Source organism: Carassius gibelio, chromosome B9 (assembly GCF_023724105.1).
Source record: "Carassius gibelio isolate Cgi1373 ecotype wild population from Czech Republic chromosome B9, carGib1.2-hapl.c, whole genome shotgun sequence".
Classification (NCBI taxonomy): Eukaryota; Metazoa; Chordata; class Actinopteri; order Cypriniformes; family Cyprinidae; genus Carassius; species Carassius gibelio.
The window spans coordinates 29,215,718-29,242,460 of record NC_068404.1 but is presented as its reverse complement, the minus strand read 5'-3'; the positions used below and the strand labels follow the sequence as shown (position 1 = coordinate 29,242,460).

Here is a 26,743-nt window from a genome sequence, read left to right as displayed (position 1 = left end):
GATATTTATTAAATGCAATAATATATATATATATATATATATATATATATATATATATATATATAATTCTTTTTTTTTTTGGTTTAAATGTGACCTGGAATTTTCATCTGTGAGATTTTGTCAGATATTAAAACTTCAAGCTAATAGATTAGAGTCTGTGGCATATTCTCGCACCTCTTTATGGTATATTGTGTGATTAATTTGCTCTAAAGTGTCGCTGATCTCTGCTAAAATATCTAAACATTGCTGTAACTTTTATCTAAAAGACATCACATGGTTTCTACAGCAGTATAAGCTCAGTCCGAGCATTGCTTCGTCCTGGCTGTGTTTCTCCTCTGGGAATGTGATCATTAAACTCAAGCCTATGTTAATGCTGCAAGTACTCTTGTATGGAGTACTTTAACTGGGAATTAAGTGGCTTCCTGAGAGCCGAGAACTCTTCAGTAATGGATAAGAACATTATACAGTGCAAAATAACTTTTTTCTGTTTGAATATATAATCGGAAATGAGCGGCAAATCATCATATTATTCTGATTTCTGAAGATCATGTGACTCTGAAGACTGGAGGAATGATGCTGAAAATACAGCGGAGCATCACAGAAATAAATTACACTTTAACAGAGATTCACACAGAAAACAGCTTTTTAAATTCTAATAATATTTCACAATTTTACTGAATTTTTTATTTAAAAAAATAAATAATAATAATGCAGCCCTGGTGAGCAGAAGAGTTTTTTGACCGGTAGTTATTCAGCAAAAGTCTCATGTTTCTTATTGAGACACTAAGGAGAAATAAAGGCCTCTAATCTATAAAGCTAGAGAGGAAATGACTACATTTCACAGAAATGATATTATTATTGACCAGATCCATTTCTGACTTCAGTAATAACCTCCTAAGCCTGATCTGCTTCAGAAGAGCATCTGCTGGATTCAGAGATGTCTATCACGAACACTTTAGTGAGCCGGCTGATTGTTTCTGTTTGCTACAGTTCGCTTGTTGCTTTATTATTAAGTCGAATGAAGTATTTGGGTGTGTTTCTGTTTTTCTGAACCTGTTGTCCCTGATAGTTTTCCTCCCTCAGGTTCACTGGAATGTTTCCATATTCCTCCCACATCCAGACAAACCAGCGAAGCATGTCCTCTTCATCGGGGTGTTTCTCTTCTGCTCTCAGAACCTTTCAACACCAGTTTAATGTCAGTCAGTATCTCTCATCTCAAAAACCCAATCAATTGTCACACTGTGTAATTTTTTGTGAACCATGACTGGCATTGCACTGCCCTTTTCACTTCCTAATTTAGTCTCCAGTTCTGCAAACTGCAACAAAGGTTCATTTGAGCAGCCGCTGGCGATCAGGAATACATGCAGCATTATCTGACGTTTATAGTTCAGTTTCTCTGAACTGAGCTTCTGTTCAGCGGCTCAACGAAATGACTAGGATTCTGCCCTCTTTCATTTTGAACTCGTGTGCAAATACAGGAAACAAGCAGATGTAGGAGGAACAGAAAAACACAAACACACACACAAAGAACGGAAGGAGGAAGTTACTGTGCAAAATAACTTGAAAGAATGTGTTGCAGGAACTTGATGCACTCAGCTGGGGGCCGACACTGTTTAGAGGTGTGAGAGATAGAAATAAATATTCATCTAGCTTGTCATATGCTCCATGTGGCCCATATGTACATTTAATAATACAATTTAATTATAACAATAAATAATAATGAAACTTTTTAAATTAAAAGTCATTAAATTAATAAAAATATTGAAATAATAAATCATAAAATGTATAACAGAATAAATATTAAATAATTGTAAAATTTTAATTAATGCATAAATAATAAAATTATTTTAATGACATATTTATTTAAAAATATCAATTATAATTGTGATTTTTTTTAATTATTATTTATTAACTTTACATAATGTATGAAATAAAATTAAATACATTCATATTATGTTGATATCTTGTTCAATGTTAATGTATTAAATTAATTTAAGAATTAATTTAAAATAATTAATAAATGTTAATATAATTTATTTGTTAAATTTAAATACATAAAAGTAGGTTTCATTACCTATTTGTTTATAATACAACAACAACAACAACAACAACAATAATAATTAATATTTTTACATTTTTATGAATTAACTGATTATTATTAGCAATAATTAAATGAATAAAAAAATTAATGAAATAATATAAATTAAATTAACACAAATACAGCGATTGTTATGTTAGCCTTAAACATTAAGTTCAAAATGGATCTACATAAAATCATTTAAGGAATTATTTCCTCCATATGTTTTCTTTGTGTTTCCTCATTGTTTTAGTGTCTTGTTTCGTGATTTATGGACAGGATAAATACAAAGTGCAATAATGACCTTTCTGAACTAACTGAAATCGCAGACGAAAATGTGCCTCAGTAAAACCTTTCCTTCAAACTGTTTTAAAGAGCATTTGAACTACAGATAAAGAGGCTTGGGTGAGTTTTATATTTCCTCCGCAGAAAGAGATACAGGAAATGATGTCATCGTGACTAAAAACACCACGGCTGTTCAAATCTGACAATACCACACTTCCTGAGGCCTAAAAACTCAACATGAGATTCAGAGCGCCTGTGAGCGCAGGTTTATCAACTGCTGGAGTCTGGAATGAAAACCTGCCACATGTAAAACCTGATGATGATCATACGATCTTATTGCAAACATATTGTAAGCTCTTTAATTTGAAAATCATGTGCCATCGTTGCATTTAGTATTTTGGTGTCAGATGCGCTGAAAATGAAAATACCAGTCCTTTGCATGTTTCCTGTGATAGACTGCATGTCATGCAAAAAGCCACAGACTCTTCTAGAAGACTTCAACACTCTCTTCTGCGACATCGACAGTAATGAGACATCGACAGTAAAAGACTGGTTCAGAAAGCTTGACTTTGTCATGTCACCTTGTGTCTAGGTAACAATCACCAAACATGTAGTGGTTTCCCATAATGTCTAAGTGACCCGATTGTTGTGCATCATGTGATCTGATGTATTCATGACAGATCTGAGGCATTAGGCCATTAGTTAACGTTTAACTCACATTTCACTGATCTTTATTTCTCAACACGTAAAATCATGTAAATACAAATGTCAAGTGAAAAGATATTTTTTGCCTGCAAAGACTGAATGCTTGATTGCGTGTCTCATGGCACCAAACCACATGACTTCCTGTGTAACACGCTCATTAGCTCTTCAGATTCCCTGTTTGTGTTTGTGCTACAAACAGTTGCTCTGTTTCATGCTCATTATACAATATGCCTTAAATTATGAGTATATAACATGCATTATATTATAAGGATATAATATGCATTATGATATGAGTATATAACACGCATTGTAAAATGAGTATATAACATGCATTATATTATGAGCATGTAATATAATGTTAATTATATTATAGGCATAGAATGTGCAGTATAATATGAGCATATAATATGCATTATTATAAGGGCATAGGCTATGCATTATAATATGAGTGTAGTTTAATTTTCGTTATAGTTTAGTTTAATCACGGCTCCTTGGTTCCTACCGACAGCATACTGTGACACTCGCATTGTATTATTGGCATAGAATATGCATTATACTATGAGTATGTATATATTATGAGCATATTATATTATGGATGTACAGTATATATTATGCTTATTAGATGCATTATATTATAGGCATAGAATATGCATTTTATTGTTAACGTATAACATGCATTGCATTGTGTATGCATACCATGCATAATATTATGGCCATATATTATGCAAATATATTACGATTATAAATATTATAACATGAATTATATTATGCACACAAAAGATGCATTATATTATGAGCATATAATATGAATTATATTATGGGTGTATATATGCATATATATGCATATAACATGCATTAAATTATGAGCGTATAATATGCATTATGGCCATATAACATGCATTATATTATGAGTGTATAATATGCATTATATCATGGGCATATAACATGCATTATATTATGAGCGTATAATATGCATTATATCATGGCCATATAACAGGCATTATATTATGAGCGTATAATATGCATTATATCATGGCCATATAACATGCATTATACTATGAGTGTATAATATGCATTATATCATGGCCATATAACATGCATTATACTATGAGCGTATAATATGCATTATATCATGGCCATATAACATGCATTATATTATGATCATAAATATGCATTATATCATGGGCATATAACATGCATTATATTATGAGCGTATAATATGCGTATATCATGGGCATATAACATGCATTATATTATGAGCGTATAATATGCATTATATCATGGCCATTTAACATGCATTATACTATGAGCGTATAATATGCGTTATATCATGGCCATATAACATGCATTATATTATGATCGTAAATATGCATTATATCATGGCCATATAACATGCATTATATTATGAGCGTATAATATGCATTATATCATGGCCATATAACATGCATTATATTATGAGCGTATAATATGCATTATATCATGGGCATATAACATGCATTATATTATGAGCGTATAATTTGCATTATATCATGGCCAAATAACATGCATTATATTATGAACGTATAATATGCATTATATCATGGCCATTTAACATGCATTATATTATGAGCGTATAATATGCATTATATCATGGCCATTTAACATGCATTATATTATGAGTGTATAATATGCATTATATCATGGCCATTTAACATGCATTATATTATGATCGTAAATATGCATTATATCATGGCCATATAACATGCATTATATTATGATCGTAAATATGCATTATATCATGGCCATATAACATGCATTATATTATGAGTGTATAATATGCATTATATCATGGCCATTTAACATGCATTATATTATGATCGTATAATATGCATTATATCATGGCCATATAACATGCATTATATTATCAGTGTATAACATGCAGTACATTACAAGCAGGCTTGAGCTCATAATATATGCTCATAAGATAATATGCATTGGAAATATATTTATATATATATATATATAATCATATGAAAGATATTATGAGGGAGGTGTTGATGATTACTTGAAAGTGTGTTTATTGGCATATAATTTACAGTTCTCAAGGTTCCCGTCACCCCACTATCAGATTTAAATGTTATACACATAACACTTGATTATGTGTTCAGCCATCAATAAAAGCGCAGACACTTCAATAATGATAACTATATTAGCATCCGCATCACTGATCCTGTTGCTTTAAATAATCGAGGTCTCTAAAGTCGGAAGCATGTTTTTATTCTTCAACAGCTGGAATGAAATTCTGGTGCATTATGCAATTCTCTTATCATTATCTATAATTAATATTTATTTTTTTATCAATAAATGTTTGGGCATGAATGTACCTCAGAATTTCAGAATGAATCATATTTTTGGGGAATACAAAGTCTCTCCATCTTCAATAGATCATCAAGATCTCAAACTGAAGCCTTCAAACAACCTTTAAATGTCAAGTCTTTCTAAACCTTGAGGAACTTCTTTAGTAACTTCAGCGCTGATGTGTGGCTAAAGCAGAACTGTGTCTGTTTGCACAAACTAAAGTTCCTCTTTGTCTTTGGCCTGTTATTTTTAATCGCTTAAAGTGATAAATCTAAGTTCTCTTCACACACTTTAATTCTGTCTCTGTCTTTCCACGCGAGAATGTTCAATCCTCCAGAAGAGATGATTGTGTGTGCGACTCTGGTATGAGAGCAACATTCCTCAGCTGAAAAAAAAAGAAAAAAAAACCCCGATAATGCTGGCTGACTTTTTTCCCATCCCCTAATATGGTGAAAGGCGCGCTGCAGTGAGATCATCAGCGTCAGCGCTCTGAGAGAGGCATTCTGGGGGAAATGTGTGACGTTTCTTTGAAAACAAACCCATTCCAGTCTTTTACAAGAGATAAATGTGTCAAAAGCCACAGCACCTCCCTTATTTATGCCCTTCTAGGGGACTGATTTCCACATTGTAACACTAATTGAATGGGAATGTGAAGGATTTCTGTGGAATAGATTTAAATCAATGGTGCTGAGAGGATCAGGCTTTTATTGGCTTTGGAAGCAAGACAAAATTCAATCACACAAATATGTTTGTGTTTGTCTCATTCTATCTATCTATCTATACACAAATAGGTTAACTTGAATTGAAATACAAAATTAATAAAAAACATCAACAACAAAGATATATTAAATAAAAAACTACTTTACCTAAAATTAAAATGCCATAAACATACAGAACTCTGTAGAATGTATATATATATATATATATATATATATATATATATATATATATATATATATATATATATATATATTTTTTTTTTTTTATTTTTTTTTTTTTTTTTATTTTTTTTATTTTTTATTATTTATTTATACTTTAGCCAGAAAACCACAAAAAACTACAAGGATGTGAAAAAAAAATAAAAAAATAAACTAATGAACATGGCAAAACCATGTAAATTCATTACTAAAATGTTAATAAAAAAATAAAAAAATAAAAAAAAAAATAAGGAAGGTATCTCAATGCTACTAAAATAACACTGGTTTATACATCAGGATTTGTTGTCAGACATATTCAACAAGAAAAAGGTTAGTCGACAAAAATAAGGATCATTAAGTGGATCATTAAAAGTGTGTTTAACATACCAGAATGGAGCAATTTGATTGGATGAGAGGATCTAAAAAATCATTGGAATTCATGACATCAACTGAAAGCAAAAGCTGTTTCAGAATCAGATATCATGGTGAAAGATTGTGTAGACCAACTTTGTTTAATTTGGAAAAAAGTGCAGCGATTAGACACGCAAACTAAGACCGTGAACGAGGGCTGATTTTGTTTTCTTGTTGACTTTGAAAGCAGCTCCATTAGTCTTTGTCAGATCTGAACAGAACCAGCGGCCAACAATTGAGCCGCTCATGATTCATAACACACTACACGTCCCTCGTGTGTTCATTTATTCAATATTTTGATAATGATTTAAGTTTCCAATAAAAAGTCAAGTACTCTGTGTTCCATTTTACATTCCAGGTTCAGATTTTGCATTGTTAAAATCTCCAAAACCAGTGCAAGATATGCGACAAAAGTCTCCAGGTTCAGTTTTTTTTTGTCTTTCTGAAAGTGGAGAATTAAATGACGTGTTACCGAACACTGTTACCTTTCAGACCCTTCACAGTTCTGGGGTAAACATGTTCTTAAAGCCATCAAACATGCTTCACTGTCATGAACCGAATCATTTCCCTCTCTCTTCAGTGTTATGATTTCAGAATAAATCCAGGATCATTTGACTCTGCCTTTTCTATTTACAACCAAAACTAAGAAGATCAATAATAGGGTGTCTATTTTACCACAGTGAACCAATAAGGTATATATTTATACAGCTATATATATATGAAGAGTTCAGATGCAAGAGTTTCAAAGTGCTGTCTGAAATTTTCTTCTAAAGTGAGCAATTTAAATTTTATTATGTTCAGTTATTTCACTTTAATTGCATAGAAAAGGACATATACATCAACCATAAAGTGAAACTGCATATGCATGTGTCGTGTGTGTGTGTGTGTGTGTGTGCGTGCGTGTGTGTATGTGTGTATGTTTCATCTTTTAGGTTCACTGACTGTTTTTAGAAAGAAAAATCATTCCTTTGCTAATGCATGATTGCAGATGATTCACAGGGTACTTAATTGTATTAGATGTACATTTGTAGAGCACTTTAAATCTTACGTTTTTTAAACTATATAATGTAATGTAACATTAAGAAAATAAAAAGGCTGCTTAAGTGCACTTAAAGAGAGACACCTTTATGACTGTTTCCTAAAACACACTTAAGTGCACTTTGTAAAAAAAGCTTCCTTTGAAATATTTTGTCTCGTTTTAAATAAGTACGTTTATTTTTAATGTGCTGACTAACATACTAAAGCACATTCTTGATCTTGATCATGTTATGTGATGTTGCATGCAAAATTAATATTTTAAAAGTACTAGATTTCAGTTTCATTATGAATTACAATTGCAATTACAAATAAATTTAAATACATGACATACACATTTCAATAGAATTGAATAAAATATTTTAGTTTACCATAAATGTTTGTTAATGTTCTGCAGTATGCTTGTTTCAAAGATAACACAGAGTTTAATTATGAATTTACATAAACTAATGTGCTTAAGTCCTACTTAAGTGTCTCAAGAAAGCACTGAAAAATAATTGCATTTAATATTAATTTAAACAACAATGCATTTTATTTTATTGTAAATAATCTACAATTAACTGTGCGAAACATTACTTTCAATTTACACTTAAGTATATTCTTTTAAATTATATTATAAGTACTATTTTTTTTTAAGTATGTTAATTTCTTGCAGATACTTGCAGCTCTCTGTCTTTAAGCAATTTAACTTTCAAACCACTTTGAATGTGGCTCATCCAAACAGAGATTAGATTCGGTTTTATCAAGTTGTTTGTATCTGCTGTGAGCAGATTGGAAAATATCACAGTGAGCTTAAAGTATGCATATGATTAGCTGAGGTTTTCATTTCAACATGTGAACACTGACACACACATCTCTTTTTAGAAACTCACAGTGTCATAGAATAGCAGTGAACTCTCACTTGGTTTCTTAATTGTTTTTGCTTCATTATACCGGAACATTATCAGAACATTCTGTATTATGGCGTGAATAGGTCTCTTTAAAACTGCAGAGTAGCGAAAGTGTGCAATGATTTTCCAAGGAATGGTATTGCTGTGGAATGATGATTGTATTTTAATCTGGAGAATATGGACAGAACTGTTTGGCTGAAAAAAAAAGAAAAAAAAAGTAGTCTATTGCAGAAGCAGCAAACTGACCGGCTGCTGTTGAGAAATGCCCAGAGATTTAGGTCAGTACCTCAGAACAAGGTGCTTTTGTGGTTTGAATGTTAGCATCATTCATTCAGCTGTCACAAGGCTAAAATAAAACATTATAAACAAAGAAACAGGTTTCTAAGGATATTTTGACCTTTGGCCTGTAGGAGAGGTTTTGATGATGACAGACAAGGGTGTAGGTTTGGTTTTGGCTTTGATGGGGACATATTCTTTGGATTGTTTGACTACTCAGAAGAGAATATAGGAAAGTATAACTTAATTTGTTTCCTGTTAACTAAATTTCACCTAAACCTCTCTTTTCTTTATTCGAAGTTGATATAGACAAGTACATAGAAACTATCCAAAGATCTGTTAATCCTAAAGCAGTGCAAAATTGCATCTCTATATTCATGTGTGTCCTCTTAAGGTGAAAAAAAAACAATATATAACAATATATATAACGATTTTTCGCGATCGGCGCTCCGAAGTTTCGATCTGAATCAAAACATTCACAAAGCTGCTCTGAAGTCCCGCTCTAAATCAAATAATTCGTGATCCGTGATCTGATTGGAGCACTTCAAAACAGTAACTCATTTAGCGACGCAATGATTTAATTGATTCACTGATTCACCCATTTACACATGCTTTTTAAAATCATCAAAGCGATGCTGACGTTGAAAGATGAAAGTGAATCGCTGAATAATCGAATCAAAAGGAGTCGTTCCAGCATAAATGACTCACTCAGTTGAATCGGTTTGTCTGTTCCTGTACTTTTTCACGTCTTCAGTCATGTTTACACGATACTGTCAGCACTACTGCTGGCTTGGCTCGCAAATGTTATGACATCAACTGAAATAAGTGAAAAAGCAGGATGTTTACAAATAGAATAAAAATATTTCCATTCCAAAGAGACCATCCAACACAAAACTACACACATATTCAGCTAAAGTTTTACTGCGATCTAGTGAAACACTCCATTAATATGATGAGCTGCAGCTCAGAATACACATTAGATAGTGTGTTATGATATGTTATGAAATAATAATTTCCCGGTGAACTATTCCTTTAAAGGAAGATTTTCAAGAATGTGATTTTTAGAATGTTCAGCAATTACAAAGTATCGAGCAGTGATGACATCATCGTGCATTTAGCACCAAGATTCTTTTTTCCTCACATATACAGCCGACGTGACACTTTGATGATTCTTGTGTGCAATGACAAACAGTAAGATGTTAGTAAGTTTAAGGTCGTGGAAGAGCTGGCTTGAGTCAAAGGTTTTGGGTTATTTTTAGAGCTCGTGAGAGACAAAGATATTTCACATGATGAGTTGAATGCTATCAGTTCTTTTAGTCGGGGCTTTATTATCAGTTTTCCCATGAACATGTTCTGGAAAAAGAACCATGCCATCAGAAGTCTTCCCCCTGAAGAATTCACGACCAGATGTGAAGTGTGGTTTCATTTACTGTAGCTGTGCAGGAGTTTTCTATTGTCAGGAACTGATGCACAACCACTGCTACAAGTCTTGAGAAAAATAACGCATGTGTGAAATCATAAAAAGAACAAGATCAGTTTTCTGGAACTGAAGAGGTTGTGGTTAATTTATAATGACATTTAAAAGTGAGTTTATTTTTTAGACTCCATCGTGTCTATGGAATACTCTTTATTGATTTCTGTTTATGAATATTTAATATTTCTGAGTAGACTTCTGAGCAAGCAATTTAAGTTCAAGGAAAACGAACAAACAATCTTTTGGTTTGGTTGTTTGTCTCTGTTTACAGTTTTTCTCCAAGTCTCCATCCTGTGAAGTTTCATGTAAATAATGCAGATGTGCAGCTCAGATACAGTACTTTCACATTCACTTTCTCCAGATGGATTTCAGAAAAGTCTCTAATAAAGAGCTCTGATCTGTTAAACCAAAGCAGTGAATCACAGATGAATCACAGTATTGCAGATGTTGATCTTAAAAAGATGAAAATCAGAAAAATACTCTCATTCATGTAAAGTTATAGACTTGAAATAAGAGGTTCGTTCATATTAGCATGGATTTCTGATCTGGGATCTGTTCACTTATTCACTTATGGATCCAAATGCAACATGTAAAGAGACTTCTGGATGTTAGCTGCAGTTCTTCTGCTGACTGCAGCCTGTGGGACTTTCTTTCTTGGCCCTCATTATAGAAACCTGAGTGTTTGTATCTCACTGTAAGCACATGCTGTTCTTCCTGTATTTCAGTCTGAATCTTATCTACATTTTGCCTATACCTATGCATTCAGTTGATCAAAAGTGCCAGTTAAGACATTTATAATGTTACAGAAAATCCCATTTCCAATAAATTATGTACTTTTGTACTTTCTATTCATTTAAGAAATCCTTAAAAATAAAATACATCACAATTTCCACAAACATATTGTGCAGCATGACTGTTTTCAGCATTGATAATAATCAGAAATGTTTCCTGAGCAGCAAATTATCATATTTTCATGATTTCTGAAGATCATGTGACACTGAAGACTGGAGGAATGATGCTGAAAATACAGAAATAAATAGTATTTTACATTTTATTCACATAGAAAACTAAATATTTGCAATTTTTACAGTATTTTAGATCAAATAAATGCAACCTTTATGAAAAAAAACTTTTGAATGGTAATGCATGTGATTATCTATGCATATAAATTATTAATATATGAATAAACATCAAGTTCTGATAGACTTTGACCATGTACTTTCTATTTCAGTGTGGATAGTCATTGTGTTACACTAATTAACTGTATTATGAGGCAAAAAATCATTATGATTAATAATATTAAAAAATAGAGCTATTTATTGAACATTAGCTAACATATTCCATCATATTTAATTGTTAAAACATCAGAATTTTACATGAAAAGAAAATTCAGCATTCAGCATGCATGTGTTCACACTATTATGGCTGAAATGAAATGCAATGTGTGAGCTGTGCTTCTTGACAATAGACAATGGACTTTTTGAGCAGGGAAACTGTGGTGAAATGTTGCTAATGTGAGCGTACCTTTAGACAGTGATGAGCTCAACACAGTATTATCTGACTGCATCTGCCTGCTCTTACAGCAGCAGCCGTCACAACACTGGCAGATGGCAGCTCGGCACCCACCGGCCAAAACTGCTCACAATCACTGCTCAGTGTGCCTGACACACACACACACACACACACACACACACACACACTGCTCAGCGTGCCTGGCATTAGCCTTCCTCTGCTGACACATTTGTTCAAAATCACACACACACTTTATAAAAACTAGAGAGCTACCTTGGTGACTACTGCCTACATAGGGAGCAACCTTCAAAGGGAGCATCCTAACTGATGGAGTATAACATACAAGTGGCAAGTTCTCTTTTGAAATATGTTGAGAATACACTTATGGTACCTGAAATGTTCCCTAGGTAGACGGCTCACTAGGTTTTGGAACAAATCCCTCATAACAGAACTACTATATACAGCAACCCCTCTCTTTCAGGGCAAGTACATGCAATTTACTGGATACAGTCCGAGAATGTAAGGAACAATAACAGTGACTGTTTGTGTGTTTTTGGCACATGCAAACACACTCAAACGCCAACACACACATTTCTTTCAGTTAGCTCTATTTCTATGGACCGTCTGCTGGTGTGAAAGAACAGATTCATTCTTTGCCAAGCAAAGATGTTCATATCTAAATCAGCTTTAAAATCACTGCGAGGGAGCCTTCACCATTCACCACTAGAATTTGGATGGTTTTTACAGACTTGCTGACAGTTAAATGCATAAAGAGATTTCTATATGTCTAGCCTCAGGCATTCAGATGATTGAACGATTATAAAAGCATTGAATTTAGATGCTTTAAATCTGCAGAACTACTAGCATTAGAGAAGAAATAGATCATAAGAGCAGCAGTGAACCACAGGAGGTCAGAGATCATCTATTTTAACTAGTTTCCTCTCAGGTGCGGCTATTGTTACCAGCTGTCTAAACACAACAATATTTGAACTTCCCTGCATGTGAACATGAACAGACCTACAGAAATAATGGTGGATGACTATTGGTTAATGACGATACAATATTTTTTAATATAAAAATATTTTGTGGACTCGCATTGAAAGAGGTCCGGCTTAAACACTAAAGCAACCACCAAAACCCAGAAACAGCTACAAATATCCTAGAAACTACCTAGAATATCCCCAAAACCACATAATAACATCCTGGTAACCACCCAGAAATCTGTAGTAAAATGCCCAAAGCAACCGTCTACCCAGCAACAACATATCAATAGAAACCACCAAATAAAACCATGTAATGCCTACAAACATCCTAGAAATTACCTAGAAAACACTAGCAACTGCATAGTAACACCCTAACAACCAGCTAGCAAACTGTAGCGGTGGCTCAAAACACCCTAGCAGCAATCTACTATACAATACCCCAGCAACCAAGAAAAAATGGCTTGACACAAGGAATGCGACAGCTGAAACCCATGTCTGTGTGTAGTGGTTCTTGAAGCACTGACCCCAGCTGCAGTCCACTCTTTGTGAAACTCCCCCACATTTTTGAATGGGCTTTGTTTAACAATCCTCCCCAGGGTGCGGTTATCCCTATTGCTTTACACTTTTTTCTATCACATCTTTTCCTTCCCTTCACCTCTCTATTAAAGTGCTTGGACACAGAGCTCTGTGAACAGCCAGCCTCTTTTGCAATGACCTTTTGTGTCTTGCCCTCCTTGTGCAAGGTGTCAATGGTCGTCTTTTGGACAACTGTCAGGTCAGCAGTCTTCTCCATGATTGTGTAGCCTACAGAACTAGACTGAGAGACCATTTAAAGGCCATTGCATGGTGTTTTGAGTTAATTAGCTAATTAGACTGTGGCACCAAGTGTCTTCAATATTGAACCTTTTCACAATAATTTTCTGAGATACTGAATTTGGGATTTTCCTATGTTGTCAGTTATAATCATCAAAATTAAAAGAAATAAACATTTGAAATATATCAGTCTGTGTGTTATGAATGTATATAATATACAAGTTTCACTTTATGAATGGAATTAGTGAAATCAACTTTTTGATGATATTTTAATTATATGACCAGCACCTGTATTCAGTAAAGTCGCCGTGACACTTTGTTGATTTTTATGTGCAATGACAAACATTAAGATGCATAAGTTTAAGGTCATGGAAGAGCTTTTGACTGGCTTTTGACAATACCCCAGCAACCAAGAAAAACAAAGAAAAGCTAACAATTCCAATAAGCATAATAGAAACCATCTAGAAATGCAACTGGATAGCAACACCCTAACAGCCAATTATTAAAAAACTGTAGCAATTGCTAAAAATGCCCCACCTAGAAAAAACTTTCAAGCCACCATCTAGAAATGCCCAATGACCATCTAAACCACTTGTAAACATCCCAAAAACAATGACTTTTTGTGGCAGTGTTTTTATGGTTAAGCATCTAGAGGAAATATTGAAATGTAATTTGTTGTTGTTGGTAAAGTGTTAAATCAAGCAGCACGAAACTGGAACACAAACTGTTTATCTGAGCGACGTTTAAACTCATATTACATCTCAAGTTTACATCTCACGATTTTTCTTATTTTTATTTATTTATTCAGAATTGTGAGATATAGTTCACAATTGCGAAAAATAAGGTCGGAATTGAGATATAAACTTATATGAAAAATATAAAGTGTTTTTGCAGTTGTAAGTTTGCCTCGCAATTGCGAGTTTATTTCTTGCAATTTTGACTTTTTTTTCCTCACAGTTCTGACTTTTTTCCACACAACTGCGAGATAAAAACCTGCAATCGCAAATTATAAAGTCACAATTCTGACTTCTCGCAAATAAGTGTATATCTCGCAATTATGACTTTCTCTCAATTCTGACTTTTTTCCTCGCAATTCAGAATTTTTCTCACCACTATGAGTCTATCTCGTAATTCAGTTTTTTGTTCCCTATGTGCCATCTAAAAATACTCTCAGTGCTGTCAGAAAGCTGCAGCCGTCTGATAGCCTCTTCACAATGAAACTGCTGACAGAAAAGGCCTACAACATTGTGCAAGCCATAGCATAACCATCATTTGTAATGCTTCAGACCCGTATGTTTCTCCCAGTCATGTTTGCTCAGAGAATGACCAACTCACCAGCATTGTAACGTTGACCAGTGGTGGATCTGGCTTCAGGAAGCTGCAAATAATGTAGAAATCACACAAACAGAAGCAAACATCATCACTAAACAACTTAATGATAGCGTCTAGATGTTATCAATAGCACTTTGGCTACAGAATCATAAAACAGGAGATCAGGAAAAAGAAAAGACAAAGAGGAAGAGGAATTTGTTTATGTATTATGAAGCACATAAAGTCCTATTTGTTGATATCATAAACGCTTGGAAAAGGGCAAGTATACAAGAGTTATAATCAGTGTCTGTTATCATAAACACAAGCTAAAAATAAACCAAAAGCATTTTGAACTACATGAGAAGTCCCCTAGATGGTGAGTCAACAAGATATGTATGTATTTCTGTCATATTACCCCTTTTTTCAATAGGCCTTAGCTAGAAATAGTTCAGCTGTTTTGTGTTTTACTGATGGAGGTAAAAGTGTCCACTGAAGAAACATTAGATGTGGTAATTCTGGATAAGGCAGATTAAAACACCGTTAACAGCTCCAGATTAGTGCTTATCCGCTTTAAACGAGGGTTTAATCAAGCTAATGTTGCTTGAACAGACTTGCAGGAATACTTGCTGTTTGCTGTAGTTTCATGCTCAGTTTAAATGCTAGTTCAGCTGCGAGCTTAATGATACAATGTAAACTAATTTAAAAATAATTAAATCTGTGTATTACTAAAAGACTAAAAATGTCAAAACTCACATTTCGTACAAAAAAAAAAGAGTTAGCATTATGACCTTTATTTATACAATTGAGACAAAATAACTAAAACCTTAATTATGAGAGTTAAGCACATCTTCACATCAAATCCCCAATATTATAATGCAGTTAATGAAATTTATAATTCTTATTAGACTCACTGTAATACAATTATTTTAAGGCAGTATAAAAATTACATATTTCAAATTAAATATGTAATTGCATATCAGTGCAAACTAATTTTCTCAACTGCCATGTGACTGTCAATGATGTATTTAAATGATGTATTATTCAGGAGAAACAAGTCATGCGAGAAATGCTAAAATTTGTAATGTTCTTTAAATAACAATTGTTATTGTTATTATTATTTTTAATAATTGATTTTTAGCTGACTGACTGAAAGGAGGAAATACACAGAACACATTAGCAACCACAAAGAAAAATCATCATAGAAGCCACTTCAATACAACTCAGCAACCATATAGCAACCCCCTAGCAAACAAACATCCACAATGTGCTTAAATGCAAACTTGAATGTTTTTAAAAACAGCTTCCAGGTCAGATTGATTGATTTCTTCTTCATCTTCTTGTCAGTTTTGTGTGAGCTACTGATATGTAAATAAATACTAGAGATTATAGTTTATATTGTAGAGCGTTTTGCACTCAATCCTTTACAGTGATCTTCAGGAAACCTCTCCAGAGTTCAGCAGATATTGTGTCTGTCCTTGGTGATGTGCTGAAACAGATTCTCTTCTGGGTCACAACATGTCAGTGTGGGTCAACGGTGGCCAACATTCACTCATCAGATAAGAGATCTTACAAAGATTTGATCAGAACAATGATAAGAGTGAGCTGCAGGAAGGGTTTGAGATCACCTTCGGTCATTAAGGCATATATAGAGTCTAACTCGGTTTGTTTTGCTAAAGTTAAATATGCAGATGAACTTCCGAACCTAACGGAAACAAACCATTAGAAAAGTTAAAAATTGTTTATCCATAGATGTAAAATCTTAAAATTGAAGTTAAAAAGGCAACTATTCTTAGTTAATGCACTTTTCTGGAACTCCGTTCTAAAATACGGAATTGTCAAATTATTTTTAAGACATGAGAAAACTAATATTAATTTTACATTTAAGTCTGTATAATTTACTTCATTGTCATCTAAAATGTAAAAGTGGTGCAAGATTTCCTATATTCTTCCCACAGAAAAACCCTAACAATTGTAGCCTACATGTTTTTTCCAGATCTAGAAATCACGAAAAAAAAAAAAAAAAAAAAGTCAGCTATTTCTAGTTAAATGTATTCTCTTGGTGATGCTCCGCTGTCCAGAAATTGGTTTTGGATATATAAACGGTTAAAAAGGCAATTTACAACCATAATGGATTCAGTTTTGCCATCAAAATTAAAGTACCTTGTAAAGAAAAAAAAAAAAAAAAAAAATTCCTATTTAATTTACATTTATCTAGTCGTGCTCAGAACTTAAATATAACAGTTTTAATAGCATAAAAATACCCATTTCCATTCATCCCCGCTTTAAAAAAAAAAAAACTCTAGTAATTACAAATGAATTTATAAAATTAGTTGAATTCCTTGGGGACAAACAGACACGGCTGAAAGCGAAAAGCACAGAACAAAACATCTAAAAAAAAAAATAAATCCATCTGAATATTACAGAATTTTATTTGCATTACAAAACAAAAATTGTGCATTCCAAGACGTCAACATACAAAAAACAAGAACACTGCATGACTTTAAAGCATTTGAGCAAGTCAACCAAAGTCACAAGAGATGTTACAAGAGCGAGTCTCTGTTACGGGTCACTCAAACTCTTAGCCCCGCCCCCTCACCACTTCTCACGGCAGTGAAACTGTGAGGCTTCACGCCAGGCTCCGCCTCCTCATCCATATCAACAAGCTTCATGAGAATATCAGTGGTGCGGTTTACAAAAAAGGGGAATACGTGGGCACAGAAACATAGGGCTTGTACGGACGTCTGCATTTTTTGGTTGTCCAATCACAATGCGACTTAGGTCATACATTTCCGTTAAAAGTTAAACAGCGAGAAGACGTGAAAAAGGCAATGTGGAATGTACAGTGCATAGAAGTGTGCGGAGCGAGTTTCACGAGGAACCCGCCTGTTTCTCCTGTTCGATGGCTGAAAGACAAGAGCAGAGCAGTATTCATTAGCCTCAGGTTTCAAAGACTCATGTGCATGCCTAAAAAAAAAAAAGTGGTGTGAGAAAACTTACTTTCTTTAGACGGCAAAGGATTTTTCTCCTGGGTTTCCGTTTTCTTCAGCTTGGTCTTGTCAAAGTTGGTCACTTCCTCGAGATTTGGCTTGTCAGACATGTTTGCAGAGGGTCTGAAATCAAATAACAGGAAATGGCTTGCTGTTAATGACACACACACACACACAGAGAAAGACAATTGCACGCGGACACAAGGCCTGATGACTAATACGGAGGCAATCAACATTAATATTCATATTAGTGCACAGCAAATAGGGGCTTTTCCAACCCTTTGTTTCCCTAATGTGTAGAGTTTGGCATCCTAATGTAGCAAAATGCACTTAAGTGGAAAAAAATAAATAAGTGAACGCAAGAAAAAGAGGAGAAGCTGAAGTCTTGCTGTAATAACTGCTCAAAGCAAACGCTGGGGTTGCATCACAGTCTGGAGGTTTGGTATGTAACCACCGCCCTTTCTTGCTCAATCTCGCTCGTATTTCACTTCAGATCAACAGTTCGCTCTTCTTAATTCATTTTAGCTTTTGCAACGGTCTGAGCATATTCCCAACTCCCATTTATGCAATTTTGATGCAATGAATAAAAACTAATCGAGCTCAACATTCATGAACAAAGACAATAACGTTACAAAGAAACTTCATCTATTGTCTCTGATAGACATATCAAAAGAGTCATTTTTTACATGCAAGATATTTAAATTTAGTCACATTTCCTGGTCGTGATTGCAAAACGGATGCACTTATTTTTTTTTTTTACTGTGATGCATTTCGCCAATTATAAAAATTAAGATTTTTAAAAAGCGTTCTGATTGATATTAAAAAAAGTACAACGTAAACGATAAGAAAGGATATTTTGGTGCATTCTAAGAGCACACAGCGATGTTCTACTCACCAGAGAGTGTGCTAGTCGAAGTGTTTGTTCTCAGCGGGTGCAGCAGTGAAGAGAAAAGCGCAGAATCACTGCATTTATACGCAGAGATATGCAAATCACGTGACTGACGTCACCGGCCCGTTAGACGCCTGCTTACTTCGCGGAGCCCCTATAAATATTTTAAATCCAAAACTAGATAATAAGAATAAAAGGTTTATGTGAGAAACATTTGAAACATGCATGTATTTGAGAATTGATGCAGTGAGAAACACACTGAAGTGAACACGCTCTGAGAGCAGCGCTGCTGTAGGGCGACAGCGACACCTGCTGGACATCTACAACATTACTACAACATCATATATTATCATAATTGTTTTTTATTTTTGTTTGTTTTTAACGAAACTATCGCAGGAAATGTTTTAACGTTTATTTTTCCACTGAACAAAATTCAAGAACAAACATTTATGGCATACTTCTAATATAATAAATATCCTGACGGTGTAAGAAACGTGTTATTTAAAATCTCACAAGATCACAAACAAATACATCATATTTTTTTTGGATATTGACTTATAAGGTCAGTTCAACAAGACCAGATACAGAAAAAATGGAGCTGTAAGTTGATTGTTTTGTGGAAATTCCTCAAAACCCCTGCCTTTTATCAGGCTAACGCTAACAAGGCTAAACACTCTTAAGGCTCTAAATGAATGAATGAAGCATATTGTTTTGTGTAAAGTAGACCCATGCACCAGACATGCATATAAGAAACCGTATTTATCTGGCACGGGAGGAAAACTGATCGTGATCGTAACAGGAAGTGTGTGTGATCAGTTCGAGTTAGCTGCTAGCATACTGTTAGCAACAGTTAAACACTTCCTTGCCAAATTGGCTGTGCTTTTTCTTCATGTTATGATGAAAATAGGAAACAGATGTTCCTTGATAAATGTTTCTTTGCATCTATAATTTTATTGAGTGTGTGCTTGCAAAGAGAAACAATGAAGTTTGTTTTATTTATTTTAATAGTTTGAATTTACATTTTTCAAGATCAAATTCTACCTTAAAAAAAGGATAACAAATAGGCAATAAAATACAATAGACTAATTAAAATATCAGTAAACGAGTGAAGGATTTGGAAGGATTGTACTGTATTGCTCCTTTTCACTTTCAATTTCAAATCCACACATGTTGCTGTATATACAGTATATAAAAAAATACAATAAAAAATAAATAAAAAGAATGGAAATTTCCAGCCTTTTTTCATCATGTTTTGAAGAAAGATATGAAACAAATGCTCATCGTCAGTCAAAATACAACAAACTAATTAAAACATTAGTGAAAATAAAGGATTGATCTTGTATTCATGATAGTACAACACATTTCCACCTGAAATACATAAATTTTACAACAATAAAAATAACTGACACAAACATTTCCTGCAGTTTTTCATCCTTTTATGATGAAAAATATGAAAACGGGTGTTGCTTGTTGATCTTGCTTTTTTTTTGCAAAGGGAAATTATTTCACAAGATTTTACAGGTGAGTTTGTGTTTCAGATTAACAAAAAAGAAAAAAAGAATCTATCTATCTATCTATCTATCTATCTATCTATCTATCTATCTATCTATCTATCTATCTATCTATCTATCTATCTATCTATCTATAGTATAAAATGCAACTAATTAACATGAATGACCAACAGAAGGATTTATCATGTGTGTTCAGCTCATTTCCATTAGAAATGTTAAAATGTTACAGTAAAAAAACAAGATAATTAGGAAACCTTGTTGATGCTCCTTGTTTAATGCTCCTTCACATCTTACTATGTGTTTGTGTGCGAAAAGAAAAGGTTTGGATTGAGTGTTAAATCATTTTGTTTCAACAGATTGCATTATAATGTTTCAAGTGAGATTTTATTTCAAAAACCCTTCCTTTTTTCCTCTATCTGTTTACTGTTGTTCTTTGCTTTCACTTTATATCCTACAGAAATCTAAAACTATAAAATAATAATTTCATGGAGATTCATGCTTTTTGAATTGAATGCAATACACAAATTTCACATCACTAACATGGTTTTCATTTTGTTTCTGTAGCTCAACCCAGTTTTGTGCATCGTTCCTCCTATTTAGTGGTGAGATATCTGCTGTAGAGGTCGCTGTACATGGCCTGGTTGTCCACTCGGATGGCGTTGCGCAGCGACTGCCAGAACCAGGCCTCGGCGGACGGTGAATGTGGCCACTCGAGGACACTGCGTCCGCAGAGACGCCTGCGCAGCCGCATGAAGTGTGAGTGCTGTAACACTGGCTCCAGCAGCAGAAGCACGATCACATCCTCGTTATCCTCCAGGAGCCTCTGGTGCGCCAGGAAGATGGCCATCTTAAAGGAGCCGCTGTTCACGTAGCGCTCGGTCAGGACGAAGACGGTTTTGCGGCTGTGCTGGATGCTCTGCGTCAGACTGTCCAGAACCGGAGAACCGGGAATCCAGTCCCGTTCCTCCAGACAGATGGGCAGGAATCGCTCGCCTTGTTCCTCCAGCTGCACTCGCAGGTGATTGAGCACCCATTCAGACACCTGCAACATCCACCACACTCATTGAACTGAACTGAATCAACACTGGAATGAATCTGAATAATGACACTGTTGTCTTCTGTACGGATGCTCATAGATGGACTGGACTCATTTTATGATTGATGAACTTTACATACTTATTGAACTAAACTGAATCAACACAGAGCGGAGTAATAACACCCAGCTAACAAAATATGTTCGAAAAACATAAACATGATAACATTTCTATTACATTAGCTAGCTATAAGAATGATATTTCTGAATGTTCTCAGATATTTTTTTCATTATTTCAAAAACTTTTTGTTTGTTTGTTTATGCAAAGGTTAGCAAAAACATTAAGGAAATTTTCCATAAAAAACAAAAACAAAAAACTTTTGACTTTTTGAATGTCGTTTGTTTTGAAAACTAGAAAATAGTAAAAATAAATAAATAAATAAATTGACAAATAACAAAATAAAACATTCCATGAAAGATGCATGAATAATTTGAGAACGTTATTAAAAAAAGCTGTGCATTAATATTATGAGAGCATTTAAAAATCTTCTAGGAATGTTTCAATAACATTACCACTAGAAAATATCATTTATGAATGTTCAAAGGGTCCGGATTTTAAATGTTTAAAAATAAAAAAAATAATTAGTTTTGCAAATATAATTATATTAATTATTTAGCAACATTTTAATGTTCAAAAAACAATAAGTAGCATTTATTAAATGTTAGACGAATGTCCAAACCATACTTTTAAAAAAACATTTTGAAACATAATTAAATAGCAGATAACTGTGAACAAATGTTATATTAAGTTTGTTCATAACTTTGAGAGAACCTTTCCAGAACATTCTAAGAACATTTCTTGTCAACTGGGATTGTCTTTTTAGAGCTTTTCCCCCGAAAAATATGTTTTAAGAACATTCTGCATCCAAGAAAGTGATGAAATGTTTTCTGAATGTTCAAAACATCCATTATTTATTTATTTAATTTTTGATTATGTGTACATTTAAGAAACATCCCATTGTTTTACTTTTCAAATACTATGAGAATGTTATTTTTTAAATATTGAACATTTTGAAAAGTAGTTAGTAAAGACAAAACATCCAAATAAATCTTTTAACAATGTACAATATTGTTATGTTTGTGTGCTAAGATTTTGAGAACATTATTCATCACCAGATAACTAAAATTCTATTAAAATTACTGTAAGAACATTTGTTCATATATTTGAGAGAGCCTAGATTCCCAGCTAACAATTTTTTAAAAATATTCTAACATTTTGCTACTGTTACCTTTAAGCTATGAAATTGTTATATCTGAATGTCCTCTAAACATTCAAAATATCCAGCTTTCTTTCTTTCTTTCTTTTTTTTTATATAAAAAAAATATTTTTATAATTTCGCAAACATTACGGGAACATTACTTCTGAATGTTCTCTGGTCGTTCATTTCAAATGACGAATGTCCAATTAAAACATTCCAGGAAAAACATTCCATGAACAATGTATAAATAACATTTTGAACGTTTTGAGAACATTATTAAAGACCAGATGACTTTTAATGAACATTCTATCAATGATACTGGAAGAATGTTTGTTTGTAACCTTGCCAGACTATAACATTTAATGTTAGTTGAGTTTACAACTTAAAATACGACTCATATTTAATGAAATTTGCATCATTGATTCTGTTGTTTTCAGATGTGTTTTGAAACTATCTGTATTGTGTAAATGCAAAGTAAATAAAGGTGACTCGACCTGTGTGTCCTTGGTGTCGTAGGTGATGAAGGCATCGTAGATGCAGCTGTCAGAGCTCAGTTTCTGATACCCAGTAAATATGGCTTTCACATAGTAGAATAAGTAGGAAACATCCCAGTAGAAAAGGTGCATTGCGACAGCCACAAATGTGGTGCATATAATGCAAAAAGTGGAGAAGAAATACGCCAGAAATGCCAACTGGTCGTCATTGCATTCTGTAATGTCAAATTGTATTACTGCTATACCTTGCCTCTCCTCAGGCATGGCACATGTCACCGCAGTCACCAGTTTAGGGATCTTCACTTTAGTCTTGCGAATCCACAGAACAAAATCAAACATGTTGCATGTGCAATGGAAAGGGTTGCCATTGAGCCACAGCGTCTTTAGGTGAATCTCGTTTTCAGATGGAAACGTGGACTGGTTGATGTTTATGAGTTTGTTGTGACCGAGATCAAGCCTCTCTAGGTTTACCGCTCCCTGGAGGAATCCACTGGAAAGCTCGGATATCCTGTTGTGCCACAGATTAAGGAACTGTAAAGAAGGGACGTCGCTTGACAAGTTACTAGATATTTTAAGGATGTTGTTTTTGCTTAAAATGAGCTCTCGTAGATGAGGGAATTGTCTCAATAATTCCCAACTAATGCTTGTCAGGCGATTTTCGCTTAATACCAACTTTTGAATGCATTTGGGAAGATATGTATAGATCCTAAAAGGGATCGTCTTAATGTTGTTAAGGGATATGTCGAGATGGGTCACATTGGTCAAGTCTTCGAATAACCTATCGTAGGTTTGGTCTTTCAACCTCCACATCCTACCGAGTTTATTTTTCTGGAATTGCAGCTCTTGAAGAGACTTGCTTGACATGGTTTTGGTGGTTAACGTATAGATTCGGTTGTTGCTCATATTCAACACTTTCAAGGAGGGAAGATATTTGAGAAAGTTCAAATTGAGGGTCACGCCTTCCACAGTGAAGTAATGGGAGTTGTCACTAAGATCTAGCACCTCGAGACTCTGTAACTCTCGGAAAGCGTAATCGTATGCCAGGTCAATTCTGTTGGAGGACAAGTCCAGATATTTGAGGTCTGGGAGCGATGTGAATTCAGATCCATTCGGAGCCGTGGCAAAGCCGTTTCCTGAGAGATTGAGGCAAGATATGTTCCCGAATGGCTGAAACTGTTCAGGAGTAATTAAGAACAGGTTATTTCGGCTGAGATCCAACACTCGGCCGGTGGCGGAGCACTCTGGTTTTACAAGATCTTCTGGAATGTCGAAAGAATTCCCTTTAGGAACAGGATCTGACATCGAGGTCATCACGGATGATGATTTCAAACCAACGCCTGCATCTTTACGCAACTCCGGGTAAAGTCTGTTTTCCGAAAGATAGATTAGTTTCACATGTTGAAATTTTTCAAATATTTCCGCTTTTGCACGGACAATGAAGTTCACTCCTACATCCAACACCGACAGATTTCGTAAACCGTACAGAGAGCTGAAGGTCTCTTCCTGGATCTCTTGAAAAACCAAACCACGAAGGTGCAGCGTCCTCAGCGAGGTTAAGTTCGCAAAGCTGGGCGATATTTTAACCGTGGTGGGGTAAATCTTGAGAGCGTAGTTAAACGAGAGATCGAGTTTCCTCAGCAGTGGCAGATTATTCAAGAATACATTATTTTGAACAGCCTCGAACAAGAAGTTAAACGACAGGTAGAGTTGCTCAAGCTTTGAGATGTTTGCAAACCAAGTAGGATCGATTTTCTCGATCGAATTTCCAGCGAGGTCCAGAATCCGCAGCTTTCCGAGGCCGGCAAAGGCTCGGGGATGAATTTCAATGGAAACATTTTTACACGGAATGCACGGATATGGAGCCGTATGACACCTTGGACAATTCCCTTGGATATTTAGACTTATCAGATTGTCGAGTCCTTGGAAATCATGCTCTCCGACGTACGATATTCTGTTTGAAGCAAGCTCTAGTTTCATCAGTGAGACAGGTAATCCTTTGGGGACTTGAGTTAAGTTGTTAAAAGACAAAGTAAGGTTTTTCAACTTGCTCAGGGCAGAAAAACTTCCATCTTCTATGTGATACCTCGAGCAAGGATTCCAGTAGTAGCAGTTTCTCGAAAGGTAAATGAGTGACAGGTTTCGCAAATGCCCGAAGGATGCTGAGTTTAACCGGGTGATCTTGTTCTCAACCAGCTTTAGTTCTTGCAGATTCTTTGGAATATCTTTTGGTACGTCCTTTAGTCCGATCCCGTTCAGCTCCAGTTTACGTAGCTTGGTCATATTCGAAAACACCCCGGCGCCAACAAGAACCTTATACTTGTCATTCAGCCAGTTTAGATTTAGATGGGTCAGATTTGCCAGGTCTTGGAAGTTTTCGGCTGTTATGTTCTTGATCCTGTTCTCAGATAGATCAAGGTCGGTTGTGTTTGGTAAGAACTTTGGAACCACTTGGAGTCTACGTCCATGGCAGTCAACCTTCACCGTCATTGCGGTTACATTGTCATATATATCACACGGTTGGTTCTTCGGATTTGCCATTTCAGTTTTACAAAGGGTTAGTGTGATCTTCAGTGTCATAATGAGCCAGAGGTCTAATTCTGTCATCTGTTGGATGTGAAACACAGAGCTGTTATACGGCACTGAGCAATAAGATAAATTGTGACAAAAACGTTTTATTAAAATAATGGATAGCATGCAATTATATTTTTTAAACATGAACAGCACATGGAAAAGTCTAAGTGTACGGTGTCTAGTTTTAAGTGAAACTGAGCAAATTTTATAGCAAAAAACAAAACAAATAAAGAAGTTCATTTTGGTAACCTATCTGTATACCAAAATTATAAAAGCAATGCATTTTTATGTGCATGACATGCATTTGTCTTCGTAACCATGAATGGCGTATGCAAAAGACTATAAAAGCCATAAATAAACTTGCAACCAAGCTCATCTCTTCATACATACATATAACCGTACATAATGAATAACCATAGGAAAGAGAAATAATAGCTCATTAATGTAACGAAGTGCACTTCCTTACCATGGTAGCAGTGTCTATTTAATGTCCCGGTGCAAGCTATGCAATGCGTAGAGCCAAAATAAACAGTTTCTAGTAATGCGCACACAATTGCTTTTAGGAAACAGGAAGTTTTGGTTTAGCAGTTGAAGATTATTTTAACACTATAACAGCTCTAAATGCTGCTTTTGATCGGCGCCTGGCAGTCCACTGACTAATATAAATCGTTCCGTTTCTGTTTACTGCTGTTTGTTTGATGTGTTTTAATCATTAGTCACCACTTACTGGTTGCTGTGTGGATCAGTGCAGCCACAAAGATTAAAAAGTGGTTTCGTCAGTTACCAGTATAAGTGAGGAAGTTCTGCATATTGTTCCTTCTTCTCAGGGACGCATTGGCAAAGATCACATGCAGATTTACAAATGTTACAGGTGCTATCTTTAGAAATAAAGAGCTCTTTGTATATTCCCAAATTATAATTTATTTTCAAGACACAATCCCAATGTTTTTAACATTAGGTTTATACTCAGCTT

General features: G+C 34.5%; 2 protein-coding genes across 2 annotated transcripts; both read right to left on the bottom strand.

The window, feature by feature from the left end:
- Positions 1-17,437: 17,437 nt before the first annotated feature.
- On the bottom strand, positions 17,438-19,074 carry tmsb4x (thymosin beta 4 X-linked). The gene is made up of 3 exons (XM_052565125.1): positions 18,909-19,074; positions 18,024-18,136; positions 17,438-17,929 (listed from the first exon to the last, which is right to left on the bottom strand). The coding sequence occupies exons 2-3, from the start codon at positions 18,121-18,123 to the stop codon at positions 17,895-17,897; spliced, it is 135 nt and encodes a 44-aa protein (XP_052421085.1). The 5' UTR covers positions 18,124-18,136; positions 18,909-19,074; the 3' UTR covers positions 17,438-17,894.
- Positions 19,075-19,651: 577 nt separating this feature from the next.
- On the bottom strand, positions 19,652-26,511 carry LOC127964770 (toll-like receptor 8). The gene is made up of 3 exons (XM_052565096.1): positions 26,237-26,511; positions 23,200-25,803; positions 19,652-21,455 (listed from the first exon to the last, which is right to left on the bottom strand). Exons 1-3 carry the CDS (start codon positions 26,237-26,239, stop codon positions 21,006-21,008), a joined length of 3,057 nt encoding a protein of 1,018 aa, XP_052421056.1. The 5' UTR covers positions 26,240-26,511; the 3' UTR covers positions 19,652-21,005.
- Between the last annotated feature and the right edge of the window lie 232 nt (positions 26,512-26,743).